The following is a 15,661-nucleotide window of genomic DNA, read 5'->3' on the forward strand; positions in this document are numbered from 1 at the left end:
TAGACTTGCAGACAAGCCCCTGGAAGTAGTGGAAACGTTTAAATACCTGGGGAGTGAATTAATACAGAATGCTCGACTGGATGCTGAGATTAGTAAAAGGATTCAAGCTGGAAGTTGTTTCTATCATAGTGTAAGAAACATGTTATGGGACAAAGATGTGCCAACGGAAGCAAAGGATACTATGTACAAGATGTATTACGTACCCATAACAACTTACGGAGCAGAAACTTGGACAATGACAAAGAAGGATGAGAGTCGAATACAGGCAGCCGAAATGAAGTTCATGAGGAGTATGATACAGAAGAGTAGAAGAGACAAAATAAGGAATGAGAAAATCCGGAAAGAAATTGGAGTGGAAAAAATGAATGATAGAATAGACAAGAGCCGACTAAGATGGTTTGGGCACATAAAGCGAATGAGCGACGAAAGAATTCAAAAAAAGGTGATGGCAATGCAAATCCAAGGAAGGAGAGGCCGTGGACGACCACGATTGAGATGGAAGGATACCATCCAACGCAGCATTATAGAAAGAAACCTGGACTAGGACACAGTGTTGGAGGAGGAGTGGTGGAAAGACCGAAGAAAGTGGAGAGGAACCATATTTGCCCCTACCCGGCTACAGCTGGATAAAGGGAAATGATGATGATGATCAAGTACCTGATTTATGCCTTGAGGTAGTACTATGACTGATGATGCCCTCAAAGAAGGGTGAAACATGTCTCATATGGAAATAATAATAAATTCCTAAATGTTTAAAATTTCTAATGTATTGAATAGGTGACATAATGAACTTTTTAGCATCCTACATATAGTATCTTCAATACGGATCAATAATGATATTTATCACTTGCAAGCGTGTGGTAAGCGAGGGGAAGCAGAAGGAAAAGTAGGGGGAATGCTGTGTAGGGTGGAGCTAATGGAGGGGAAGCGTATTGGATTTTTTTCCGAATCCTTTTTGATGGTTTTCCTAGATAACTCCAATTTGGTAGCCTCTTCTAACAATATATTGATATCATCTGTTATTTCGTTAATATTCTGGCTAGGGTTTTGCTTCTGATCTAACTCAATATAAATATTTTCCAGAATATTCACTAATTCACCCTTATTTAACGTTCATTAAATATTTAAGTCTTTTTCTATTGTTGTAAAATTGTGTTTATATTCAGTCATATGCAGACTCATGGCCGAGTATTTCCTACATTTCTCAGCATTAACATGTTCCTGGTATCTTACTAAGAAATTCCGTCCTGTTTGCGTAATGTAAGAATAGGGAACATGCGTAATTTTCAAAATATATCTTTTTGAAAAGTACACCAATGAAACAGTATGCAAACATATTACATTGTGGTAAGTTGTCTTGTTTTCTACCAGTAAAAAAATGTTTTAAAGTATTTTTCCGCAAGGAGAATAAAATGTCCTCTGACGTAAGTGGCTGGCTGTGACATCACGATCCAGTACCGCATCCAGCTCTACTATCCATTGTGCATCAGCTGTTACTAAAAGCCGAATATTTATTATTCGTGATCGCAAATAACTTCAAAAACACATAAGAAGGGTTCAAAAAAGCACAGTCAGACAATCTACCATGTGTAGATGCCATCATTCTTGAAAAATAGTGATTGCTTTGTGGCTGCAGAAATACACGGATCAAAACCAAGTTGGTAAGTGGCATCTTTTTTATACGTGCAATGTACTGTAACTCATAGTATTAGGATAACAATGAACATGGATAGAACACTTCTAGATTGATTCCCACATTAGAGAATAACATTACATTTTCGGGCTTTCACCATTACTAATGTAACAAACCGGACTTCGGCACTAACATAAAAACATAGCTAGCATAGCAAATATAGATTTATCGTTGGAGCAACTGGCCTCCCACTTCTAAGACCCATGGAAAAGAAACATTAAATGTCTAGTTCATTTTTCTACACATATATTGAACAATACACTAGCCTACATTCACGTTAGAGTGCTGGCAGATAAAGTTATGGTGTCAATGCTTTAGGTTAACTTCAAGTGAAGAGATGAAGTGGGAAATGCATAGTAAAATGCAAAATACACTGACTGACAGAGCAAATGCAACACCAAGAAGGAGTGGTCAGAACTTTATGCCAATTGCAGGGTAGACTGACGTCACTGAGGTATGCTCATGATGTGAAATGCGCCGCTGTGCTGCGCACGTAGTGAACGATAAATGGGACACGGCGTTAGTGAATGGCCCACTTCGTACCGTGATTTCTCAGCCGACAGTCATTGTAGAACGTGTTGTCGTGTGCCACAGGACACGTGTATAGCTAAGAATGCCAGGCCGCCGTCAATGGAGGCATTTCCAGCAGACAGACGACTTTACGAGGGGTATGGTGATCGGGCTGAGAAGGGCAGGTTGGTCGCTTCGTCAAATCGCAGCCGATACCCATAGGGATGTGTCCACGGTGCAGCGCCTGTGGCGAAGATGGTTGGCGCAGGGACATGTGGCACGTGCGAGGGGTCCAGGCGCAGCTCGAGTGACGTCAGCACGCGAGGATCGGCGCATCCGCCGCCAAGTGGTGGCAGCCCCGCACGCCACGTCAACCGCCATTCTTCAGCATGTGCAAGACACCCTGGCTGTTCCAATATCGACCAGAACAATTTCCCGTCGATTGGTTGAAGGAGGCCTGCACTCCCGGCGTCCGCTCAGAAGACTACCATTGACTCCACAGCATAGACGTGCACGCCCGGCATGGTGCCGGGCTAGAGCGACTTGGATGAGGGAATGGCGGAACGTCATGTTCTCCGATGAGTCACGCTTCTGTTCTGTCAGTGATAGTCACCGCAGATGAGTGTGGCGTCGGCGTGGAGAAAGGTCAAATCCGGCAGTAACTGTGGAGCGCCCTACCGCTAGACAACGCGCCATCATGGTTTGGGGCGCTATTGCGTATGATTCCACGTCACCTCTAGTGCGTATTCAAGGCACATTAAATGCCCACCGCTACGTGCAGCATGTGCTGCGGCCGGTGGCACTCCCGTACCTTCAGGGGCTGCCCAATGCTCTGTTTCAGCAGGATAATGCCCGCCCACACACTGCTCGCATCTCCCAACAGGCTCTACGAGGTGTACAGATGCTTCCGTGGCCAGCGTACTCTCCGGATCTCTCACCAATCGAACACGTGTGGGATCTCATTGGACGCCGTTTGCAAACTCTGCCCCAGCCTCGTACGGACGACCAACTGTGGCAAATGGTTGACAGAGAATGGAGAACCATCCCTCAGGACACCATCCGCACTCTTATTGACTCTGTACCTCGATGTGTTTCTGCGTGCATCGCCGCTCGCGGTGGTCCTACATCCTACCGAGTCGATGCCGTGCGCATTGTGTAACCTGCATATCGGTTTGAAATAAACATCAATTATTCGTCCGTGCCGTCTCTGTTTTTTCCCCAACTTTCATCCCTTTCGAACCACTCCTTCTTGGTGTTGCATTTGCTCTGTCAGTCAGTGTATGTCCTGAGAACAAGGTCAGATCCAAAAAAATATACAGTCACACTAATTCTGGACAAGGAACAGTGCTGAATAGAATGTAGGCTAGACTTTTGTACTTTATTTTCATCCATTCAGTGTGTTCAGTTGCAAGCCTGTTATTATTTTCAAAACAGAAAATAAAGTTTTAGTTATTTTCCTTTCTTTGAAAAACAAACTTTCCTTTCTCGTTTTTAGTTTATCTGTCAAAAAATTGTTGCATACGGATGCAACACATTATATTTAAAGGACAAGGTTGTTCATATGTGTGGTTGGGACTGCATCTAGAAAGCAGCTTGCCTGTCAAAACACAACCTTGCACCAGCGAATGGTCTGATGCGGCAAGACCAACGCCCACTCTCAGCCACTAAAACCAGAAGTCTGTATAAGTACTCTAGGTATCATTGATATTTCAAAAAGTAGCAGTCCTATGTAGGAATTAATCACATGTCTGAATTTGTAAGTTTGAACTTTTTTGTTAGGAACAGAAATTACTACAGTTCCATTTAAAAACAAAGTTGGTGTCAATATCTCTGTTATCGTGCAAAAATTAATAAATAACACAATGTTACACAAGCAGTTTAATATCATTTAAGAATATGAAAACAGAATACCAATATCTTTAATGGATTGTAAGTTATTTTGGTGTAACCCTGTCTGTGCTGAAAGCAGGTAAGACCACAAAATGCCTTTAGAATACAAAGTTTGTTCAAGAGGAGTAGTAATTCTAGCATGACTACATCAGCCCACCCGTACAACTAGCCTGCTGAATGAATACCTTGGCTTCCAGAAGGAACTTGGAGATGACCACCGGGTGCTCCTTGCTTACGTCACTGGCGCTCTTGAGGTAAGTCTCGAGGTCTTGCGGCGAATGAGCCACGTTCATGGCAGCACCACTCAGCACGTAGGACGGTCGCACCAGACAGGGATACCCAACCTCTTCACAGAACTCAATAGCTGATTTCAGGTTTGTCAGCTCCTTCCACCTTAATTAGAAAGAAAAATCCAAGCTTTTAGAAAATGCTAATAAATATTCACCACCTATGTACATTCCCCAACAGAAAATTCTTAACTTTCAGAGTTCAAGCACAACCAAAAAAAAGCAGCACATTATCATAGATATTTCTAGGCTAGTTAATACACGCAAGTGTATCTAGACTTTACCAATAAAAGCGTGCACTTCTATGGTTTTAGAACAAGTTTAAATGATAACATACGCTACAAATGCCTCTAAACGCTGTTTGTCACTTTCCTAACATAACAGATCTAAGCGAAGCGTGCAGTGGACGAATGCACCGCATATTAAACGGTAAGGCAAGAAATATTTTATTACAAAAGAGTAAATCTGACACCAAATTCTTCTGTATAAGGGTTCACTCTATGTCAGGAAAGGCGCATCATTTCTCTGTATTTCAATATTGCTTCTACATTAGCTGAATCCATTCTGTTCTATCTCTATAAAAAACAAAACAAAGGGAGAATACATGCTGGACTGAGGGAAAAAATAGACACCTAGTGTAATATAATTCAGGAACATGATAGAAAAGCATTTAACAGGTTAGAACACGCACAATACAGTACAATCATGAATATCACCCACACTTATTTTTGCAAAAATGTTGCTTCTGAAAATCTGGTGTGGGTCATATTTCAAGACTTTATATCATAGTCTCATAATACACTGCTCTGAATGCACGTCGATGCAGCAACAGCACTTCCATGTCATACGACTCTGAAACGGATGAAATCTCGCTCCGCCACTCACTTCCCCATTACCAAAACATGCAATGCACCAGTTGATTAATACTTCAAGTTCTCAGTGAAGAATCATCAGTGGTAACAAGCAACTAACTCGAGAAAGCGTTTGCAGTCAGAAACAAAGTTCTGATGGAAGCTGAAACCAGACATGCCAACTTTCAAAAGTAAAAAAATCAGGAGAAATTTAGTAACAAATCGCGACGCATTACGATAAAACACTGATGGCAAAACATGTACTAATTCATTATACAGTGGAACCTCGATTCTCTGTTTTTGGAGGGACCACGGGAAAAAAAAAAAAAAAAAACGTACAACACAGGAAAACAGAAAATCCGGGAACGAATGGACCATCAACAATTTGGCTAAACATCACAAAAATGAAACATGTACACTTATAATCTTACAAACGCCCCTACCAAGCGATCGCCCTCGGTCCGAAGGCCTGCAGATTACGAGGTGACACATGGTCAGTGTGACGAATCCTCTCGGCCGTTATTCCCGGCTCTCTAGACAGGGATCGCCATATCACCATTAAATAGCTCCTCAATTAAAGGTATCATAATCGTAGAATGACTGAACCTGGAAACAGCCCTCATAACCTGGTCAGTAATCGAACCCGGCCCCTCCGGGTGGGAGGCAGGCAAGTTAGACCGTGGGGCTGGCTTCAGACGTTTATTACCGGTACGCGACGTAAAAATCTCGAAACTTTACATTCAGTTTTACCGGGGAAACATCGTCAGTTTCCTCTGAAAACTTTGTCTTATTCCTTTGAAAACTTCTTTCAGTTCAGCAACTTTGATCAGCTAAACTCTTCGAAAAATCTAATACCCGTAACGCCAAGCCAAAAGTGTCCAACATGATGGCAAAATTTTTTTTTTTCCCTTCCATTGTAATTTGGTCACCGGTATACTGTTCCTAGTCAGTTTATGGAAATCTTGTACCGCGTAAATTAGGCCTACATCGACTTTTAAAGGTTATGTTGAACTCGAGAATATGGTTTCGAAAGTATCAATTCTCAAGTTCTCGAATGCATTACATTTACATTATACTTAGTTCTGCCCGTTACTAATCACAATCATATTGGAAAAAGAAAAAAAATATCTTCAACACTTCCGAAATTAAGATTATTCACGACCTTGAGCTCAACTGGAAAGCGCGCTCGCTGTACAAGTCTGTAAGAGTGTGAAATGATAAAAAATGTTTAAATGTAACATGCACAAATAAAACAACTGCGGCTTTTATAACATTTTAACACAAAACATGTAATTCCCAGTCTTATATTAGGACAAAAACAGTAATAGGCAATCCCAATACCTCACATGACTTTATGTATGTAAGGTGCATGCAACATCTGTTCTGGTCTCGATAACATAATCGTATAGGCCTACGATAAGATTAAAAGACTAAATTTGTGTTACTTAAGAAGGAACAGTTTCGATTCCTGCCTGAAAGCCCAGTGACTATACAGTGCTCTGAGGGAAATGCCAAAAACCTGTTCGGCGACACACTCGAAAAAAGTAAAAAAAAATAAACATCGAACCCTGGACATAATGTAGACGTTTTGTAAGTACGGACATTTGACGAAACTCGTTCCGTCTTCAAATAGAGCGGTCAAAATGCGCTCTGTCTCCTTCCAATTACCGTGGACACACTCGCTTTACGATTTCCGAGGATTCTCTAAACAATATTACCCGAATGCAATGCTAAGATGATCTCTTATGCAAGTTCACCGCCGATCGCTTTTCCAGTACAGTACTTCTTCAAATTACCGCAATGACGGGACGTCAACACCAATATCCTTAAGTATGCCGTAGCCGTCCTCTCGTAAGATACAGTTTCTTGGAAAACACGTGATCGAGGATTTAACGTTGATTGGACTGAAATTTCTGGACGGTTGATCCGGGAAATTGGTTCTTTGAGGAACGGATAATGCGGGATTTTTACAACGTGATTTAATTAGGATGCTCGCAGGACCACGTAATTTGAACGAATAATACGGGAAAATGTAGCTTCCGGGAACGTATAATCGAGGTTCTACTACTAATAATAATAATCGTATGGCCTCAGCTACCGTGTGCAGACATTTCAATTTGACGCCATCTGGCTGTCTGCTCGTCAATTTCGACGTTCCGTTTTACTCTAGGCCCCCACTAGATGTCAGATCGAGTAAACCGAAACTCTCTTGGGCATCTATGTCTGAGATTTAATGAATTTTGTCGGGTAAACACCAAATGTGTCACCAGAGATCTTTTACATGCCGACATCGCACGACATGGAGTGTCGAATGGACTTTTTTCCGCCCTTCAAAAATCCGACTACCTCTGCAGGGTTTGAACCCGCTATCTTGGGATCCGGAGGCCGACACTCTACCACTGATCCACAGAGGCAGCTGAGGTTCTACTGTAATTCATACAGTACATTAACAACTCTATTTGGCCTGCATATATATATTTTTCATTATTTACATGTGAATACAGTATTAAATACTGGACATACCTGAACTTTAGAAACATGTGACTTCTCATCCTTCAACATGCTGAACACATTATGACTAATTGTTGTTCAACACACCAGTAGCTGACTTAGCCCTCTTCAGAAACTCGGAACTAAATTTTTGCCCAAAACACTTGCCCTGCTGAACTGATTTTAAGGTTAAAAGTTTCTCCAAAGTTTGTTCACACAGCAAGGATCTGAATTTTTTGTCTCTGTGACTCTGCTAAAAATCTTTCACATTCTGCATTGCTATGTAGAATTGATAAAATAGGAAGCATCACCTTAGAGAGTCTGTTGTATTTAAGTACACCATCAGCTGATTTCAACTGACCGATCAATGCCCACTGAACATCAATTCTTCCTTTTGCCAGGTCTGTTTCTTTGAACTGAAAGTTACAGAACTGGGAGTGCAGAATATCAGTTTCTTTATTTAAACATTCCATTTCACTAGTCAGAATGTTTGGAAACTTGCTAATGAAAAATCTAAGGCTAGAAAATGATGCCATATTTATACTACAAATATTTGCAACTTTTGCATTAATTAAAACTTCATCTTTGAATGGAAATTTGTGTACAATGTAGTCACACTTTCTAACAGACTTAAAGAATATGCACTTTTACTCAGACTTCAAAGGGTTCACCAAAAACAAATGCAGAGCTCCCTATCATCAGCTCACAATCATCCTTTTGATTTGCTGGAGTATAATAATCTATATCAAGTAGAGATCTTTTAATAACGTGTGGTTTCACAAACCTTGCCATCACATTCTTCAATAGTTCCTCCAAAATCGACTTCAATAAGTGGATGTGCGCCATACTTGACTGAAGAGCTATGTTTGGATTCTCAAAGATATCCATAAAACTTGAGAGAGAAAGGCAAAAACATTTACAGTATGTAAATTTGATGACAGGAACATCAACAGTCGTTCTTCATGCGACAAGCATGGCTCTTAGTGTCATCAGTGGTTTCACTTTTTTTGCGTGAAACTGATGACTGGGTTTTCCTTTTAACTGAAGAGTGTGGTGAAATGTTATGACAATGCTTCACCTTTTCAGACAAATAAAACACATCTGCACTTAGACTGTCCTTAAGAATTTTGTAAGTCTTCAAAGTTCCCATTTGAGAATCCTTACTCACTACTTCGCTCCTGAATAAAGTAACCAAAGGGTCCTACTGCATCGAAATCCTACCTAAACACCTTCTTAGTGATAACCATCAAGTAGGCACAAGCTTCAGATTTTTTTTTTTTTTCAATTGGCTTTACGTCGGACCGACACAGACAGGTCTTACGGCGATGATGGAATAATTGATTTATTTGATATACGTAAGCAAACCGGTTGCATATGTTGTTATCAGTTTATGGCATCAGACTCGCAAGTCTTGGACTTGAAGAAAATATGAACTTAGGGACAGTATACTTTTAACACAGTTTCATGTTTTTAATATGGTTTTAAATTGTGATCAATTTGACGTTGATAAACTTATATGGTTGTCAATTTTTCTACAAACTTCCATCAGCTGATGATGACACAGTGGGGCATCGAACTAGTACTGATTGAAATATATGTCGTAATTATATCTACGCAACAATTTTTATGTATTGAATAAGGTGGACCCAAATTATAATAAAAGCTGTAATCTTGGTTAAATATGGACAAACAATGAAGTTTTAATTTAATATTGACTTGTAAAGGAGAAAAGATCGCTCAACATCGCAGGATGTTATTGGGCCATATTTGAAATATGTTGAATCATTACGACTTCAACTGAGGCTTACCTTTCTGTCGCTTTATACACAGCTTACCCTTCTATTTCACATATATATATATATTTCCAAGAAAGATAATTGTAAGAAATTACAGACAACAATTACGAGATGTGAAAAATCTGTCTTTGAGGCGACTGAAAGCAGGTATGCAAAAATGGAATAAAAAGATAAAAATATGAAAAAAAAAAAAAATCCAGGAAAATTCATGGGGAAATATGACAATAATATGAAAAATCATTGGAAAATGATAAAAATGTTAAAAGAGCCAAAATATGACTTGTTAAAATTGCATAATTTTAGTCACCACAGATAAAATCAAGCTTAACTTGTATTTTTCACAGAAATAATATAAACAAAATATGACATGTGATAAACATCCAGGCCCACGTCATTTTCTCAATCTCTCTCTCTTCTCACTTTTGATTAGTAATCATCGGGATTTTTACTTTGCCTGCAACATTTATGCTGTCTCAAACCGTACACCGCGCACTGCAAGCAATGAATAACTCCCCAACCCCTCACCACCAGATGTAGTCTAGCCCGACCTTCAGCAAAACCCTGTGCTGTTCAGTTTACAAGTGGCTAAATACTGTATTACACTTATACTAGCACGTGCATGATATGAGTCACACTCAGTGGCTCTGTTCGTCCAGCCCAGACCTACAGTAATGCAAGACTCTGATGAAAGATTATTTAACTATTCTGAATAATTACCAACCACCCATTCACACTGATATCAGTCACCTATAAATTGATAGGCTTTGATGATGACATCCGACTATTTGCATTACAGAAAATCTTTCAGCTACCAACTTCAACCTCTGCGAGCAGTGGTTCCAGAGCATTCCGAAATGCCATCTGTCACAAAAACAGTGCCTGGATTTGGTCAACTACGAGAGACATAGACCAAATTAAAACCCATTTGGACTAATCATGGGGTATGTATGGATCTCCTGTACAAATGGAAAACAGCAGTGCTGAGAGGCAAACAGATAAGCATATCAATCTGGACTGCCCCTTGAGATTCTCCAGGGGTACTTGGGGCCACCACTGTCAATTGTCCATTTTTGTAATTTAGAGTTTGTCCAACTCCTTGGCTGAATGGTTAGCATTGAGGCCTTCGGTTCAGACGGTCTTCGCTTCGATTCCAGGCTGGAATCTTCTTCTGACTCGGGGACTGGGTGTTTGCGTTTGTCCCAACACTTTCCTCTTCATATTCAGACAACAACACTATCAACCACCACAGAAACACACAACAGTGATTACATCCTTCCATACAGAGTTGGCATCAGGAAGGGCACCGGCCGTAAAACAGGGCCAAATCCACATGTGCAACACAGTTCGCACCCACGACCCTGCAAGTGTGGGGGAAAAAGGTACAAAAAGAAGACAGAGTTTAATTATTTCTATGTAAATGCCACTCCTTTCTCATTCTCTTCAAGAAATCTGAACCTCAATCAAGAGAGGAACAGACCTAACCTACAGTGTCCGTATGTTAATGTAGAAGTATTGGAAAAAAGGCAAAAATCTGTTCATGGTTTTCCTTGACATTGAGAAGGCATATGACAGTACTGCAGGAGAGAAGATATGGGAATGCCTGAGAAAAAGGAATGTGTCGGAGGTACTGGTGAGGAAAGTTCAGATGCTGCACGAGAACTGTACCATGTGTGTGCGATTGGCTGACGAACATTCATCCTGGTTCCAGAACAAAACTGGAGTCCAGCAAGGCAGTGCACTATCCCATAATTGTTTATCACCATCATGCAGCTACATGCAGTGGCTTTTGCTGATGATGTTATGATCTGGGGAGAAACTCGGGAACAAGTACAGTCAAGACTCAATGGATGGATAGTTAACCACTTGACGTACTGGCTCTCGACTGCACTCCAGTACAAAGACGGATCTCTCTGTCTGCGTTTAGTGTTTATTTCCGGACCCGCTCCTAGCCGGTTTCCTTTGTGAAAGGATTTGATATTAGTAAGGTAACCTCTTAACAGATAGAAGCACTGTTTTATTTCACTGATGTATTTGATAAACACTTCTGTGCAGTTATTCCGTGGAAAGAATAACCTGTATCTTAGCAATCTAATTGTACGCGAAATGATGGCTGCCTCCAAGTTGAATGACAAAGCGATTATAAGGGAATTTTTAGAAGAGAGTGCCATTGATATAGGAAATAAGCGACGAAGAATTTAGTGGAAATGAAAGTAGTAAAAGTAGTTCGTGTGACAGTGAATTAAGCGCTGGTAGGAGTGAAGAAAGTGCTGTTTTGCCGTCAAATATGTCACCGAATTTTAGGCCTACAACTGATGCTACACCAACGGCTTCTAATCATATTTTACATGATAGGGAATGGAACTGGGAGCACGTAATACTCCAAAGTATCGTCCATGTATCACAACTGATGAAATAAATAGTGTTGTTCAAAGGCACCTAGGACAATGCCCGAACGAACTGCAAGTTGTGAACAAATTTCTAGCAGCAGACTTTTGGGAACATCTAACCAATCAGACAAATGCTTATGCAAGTAAATGTCTTGTATCAGCTGCTGAGGATATAAATAGGGTAATGTCATATGAAAAGGAACACTGGTTTCCTGTATCTGTGGATGAAATGAAGGCCAGATTACTTGAAGTGTAAAGTATGATGGCGAGAAGTAGTTCACACCCAATCTTGTTGTTGACTACAACTGTGGAATGGGTGGTGTTGATTCTCATGACCAGAGACTCGCATCATTCCCCTTGATGTGGAAGTATGTAAAAGGATACAAAAAAATATACTTCTACATGCTAGACATGACACTTCTGAATTTCAACATCATTCATCGCCTCCTCAACCCTGACAAGAAGCGAGCAGGCTTTACCAGCTTCCGGATCAATTTGGCCGAACAGCTGTTGGCAAGTGTGACCTTGTCTGATAATCCAAAACGAGGATGCCCAAGCCCTGGGGATACACCACTGAGACTTAAGGAGAGGCACTGGAAACACTTTCCAACCAAAATACCCCCAATAATGAAGAAGGATATCCCATCACGGAGGTGCAATGTCTGTGTGATATGGGGTCTGCGGAAGGAATCTTCAATTGCTGCACGTAGATGACTCTTTTATGATCTACGTGTGACAGTAGTTTGGATATTTCCTCTCATTTGATTGTTGTAAAGCATGCTTTTTCAGTGTCCGTGATATCATGTAAAATAATGAAAATAAATGGTACACCAAGGCATAAATAAGTTCAATTAAATGATATGTGAATGGGTTAAGTTCCAGGAGTTCAATCTCTAGATAAGTGAACCCGAAACGGTAGTCATGGCAATGAACAGAGAGGGACGACAAGCAAACATCATGCTAGGCAACCATCCACTGGGAAGCGTGAAAAACTTTACATACCTCGGCAGTATGAGACACACTAACCTCAAAGGAGGTCGTAAATAGAGTGCAGAAGAGCTCTCACTTTTACCAGCAAGTATGAACACTCCTCTGTGATCCACAAGAAGCTGGTAATGTTCAATCAGTACTTCATACTGATCTCAACCTGCACTCTCACTAAGACCGACGCACATGAGATGAAGTTCGTGAGTTCCACAATTCAAAAAATAAAACTGGATAAGTTAAGGAATGACACAGTTAAAAAGAAAGCTGGAATTGAGACATCATTGATAGATCGGGTCGGCATGTCCGGATTGAGGTGCTTTCGGCATATAATGAGGAGCGAGCTAACAAGGACAGCTTATGTTACCATGGAGAGACATGTGGCAGGAAAATGGATGGTAAAAAGAACAAGACCCACTGGATGAACATCGTAAAGATGGACATTGGAGATTGGGGAAGTACAATGGAGGACATCATTAACAACAGAACGTTGTTCAATAAGACAGAATGGAAGAGGCTTGCCAAATGTACCCGGGAAACTGGAACTATAAAGATGATGATGATGTAAATGCTATAGAATAAATAAATTAAATAAATATCCAAATGTTACTCTATCCACACAGACTTTATTCCAAGAGCATGTCCTCATCTGCAAAGACAGAGGTGCCAGCCTCTGAAGTGAGTTATCAGTAATCCAGCATGTGCGTGCGCACCAAAACGTTTATGAGTAAATCCAAAGTGCCCCGTTTGCCCTTTCCTACAGCAATCTAAAGTATATCATATTATACAATAAAATTTGCTGATTACCTGTTAGTTCTCTGATAATAAAAATTCTTTGCAGCTTGTTTCGCACCCAGCAGCTGCTTTTCAGTGTAGGTTTTCTGGAATCATACTTCCCCCTGAGATGACATTTTCGTCTTCAGAACCATAAGCGATTCCAGTGTAGGTGTACTTAATGTAGGTCTGAATCCTGTCTGATTTTTTCCTAACACCACCAAAAACTCTTTCTGTGGGAGAGTTACTGTGAGGTACACTTAGTACTGCAAATACAACATTACTTAAGGTTTTATACTTAATTTGTCCGCTTTCATTTTTAAGCTCTGCAACGTTGCGCCAGTTCACATCAATGTTACGTCTATGTACAATATATTCAGGGAAAGTATCACACTGGTAAACTGCAAATTCATCAAGTTTGTCATGTTCACTTTCCTTACCAACCTTAGTAATCTTCGAATAAAATATTCGAGAGATGAATAAGAAACCTTCATTCTGAGAGAGATGTCTACAACTTCGGCACGATGAAGAAATGCATCATTAAGAAGAAATTTCCTGATAATGTAATTGCAAGCTGTCATATAAAACTCTCTTACAGAATTATAAAACATCTCTTCATCACAGTCATTATCCTTCAAGTATGCCCTGGCTTTTGTTCCAATTACCAAGTCCTTATTGGCTTTCTGGTATTTCCTCCTCTTGAATTCAACACTCAAAAGGGAGGTAGGTTCTGACTGAAAAGAACAACGCTGAACAAATCTGATCAATAGGTCAGTTAAACGATCCTAAGAAAATGTATGGCTGGAACATCGTCCTGAGCTAAAGTCAGGAAGTGTACACTGCAGAAAGTAGCAAAATCGGTTTTTGTGGGTCTTGTGTGAAACTGCTTGGTGCTCCCATTTTTATGGTGGGGCTCTCTATAAAACATGAGTGTCAAAGCTTCTCACTGCTCAAGTAGACTGAAGAAGCGAGAGCCAACGGGTGCTTGTGACCCTCTGTGCCATATTTTCAACGTGTTTTTCCTTACCAGGACAGTGATATAACTGAACCAAAAAGCTGTCCACATTGACTGATAATTGGGCTGCTGCTTTTGTGCACACAAGTGTATGAAATGACATGAACAACCTGAGACATAAACAGAAAAATGCCTGTCCTTCACAAATTTGGCAACACTGTTACTTGCCTCTATCATTGTGTAGGCCTATGCATTGTCAGATGTAAAAGAAATCCAATTTTCCCATGGAATAGCCAAAGAAGACCATTCACTATTAATAACAGAGTAAATTCCCTCACCTGTATTGATTAGAATAATAACAGTAAGTTATTTATTAAATCATCATCATCATCATCATCATCTTCCTTCCAAGTATTGGGCCATGTGACCCGTTACGGTCTTGCATTTTACTTTTTGCAAGACTTGAAAGCAGTTATTTATTAAATTGACCACCTAATCAATACAATAAGTCATTGTCTTGGATGATTTACATTGATCTGTTAACTAAAATTGGTACATGTTTCGCCTAGTATGAAGGCATCATCAGCCATAGTCTTAACCTCGGAATAAAAATAAGCACTTGAAATAACATATAATAAGATGAAATTGATTTTAAAAGTCTTGAAGAGACTTAAACTAAAATAACAATGTTGGTTAAAATATATTTATTTATTTATTTTATTTTTTTTTTTTTACAATGTGAAGAATTACAAAGGTGAAAGTATTAAAATTATTGACATAAAAGTTGCTATTACAAGTAAAATGGACAAAATATGACTGATCGTCATTCTCGTTAGAATCTAATTGCAACCGCCAATTAGTCAACTTAATTTTTAGCAGTCTTACTACTTGTTCATCACAGTCTGTTGCTTTGTCAATTTCATTTGTAATAGCAACTTTTATGTCAATAATTTTAATACTTTCACCTTTGTAATTCTTCACATTGTAAAAAAAAAAAAAAAAAAAAAAAATTAACCAACATTGTTATTTTAGTTTAAGTCTCTT

The 15,661-nt window shown here is 39.9% G+C and overlaps 1 protein-coding gene across 2 annotated transcripts in view; it reads right to left on the minus strand.

Annotated features, from left to right (window-relative positions):
- Positions 1-15,661, minus strand: part of r (carbamoyl-phosphate synthetase 2, aspartate transcarbamylase, and dihydroorotase rudimentary) — a 394,723-nt gene that overhangs the window by 228,747 nt on the left and 150,315 nt on the right. For both annotated transcript variants that reach the window (XM_067157339.2, XM_067157338.2), the window contains one exon: positions 4,279-4,486. In XM_067157339.2, the coding sequence (XP_067013440.2) occupies positions 4,279-4,486 (208 nt within the window). The remainder of the gene's footprint in view (positions 1-4,278; positions 4,487-15,661) is intronic.

This window comes from Anabrus simplex, chromosome 13 (genome assembly GCF_040414725.1).
Source record: "Anabrus simplex isolate iqAnaSimp1 chromosome 13, ASM4041472v1, whole genome shotgun sequence".
NCBI lineage: Eukaryota > Metazoa > Arthropoda > Insecta > Orthoptera > Tettigoniidae > Anabrus > Anabrus simplex.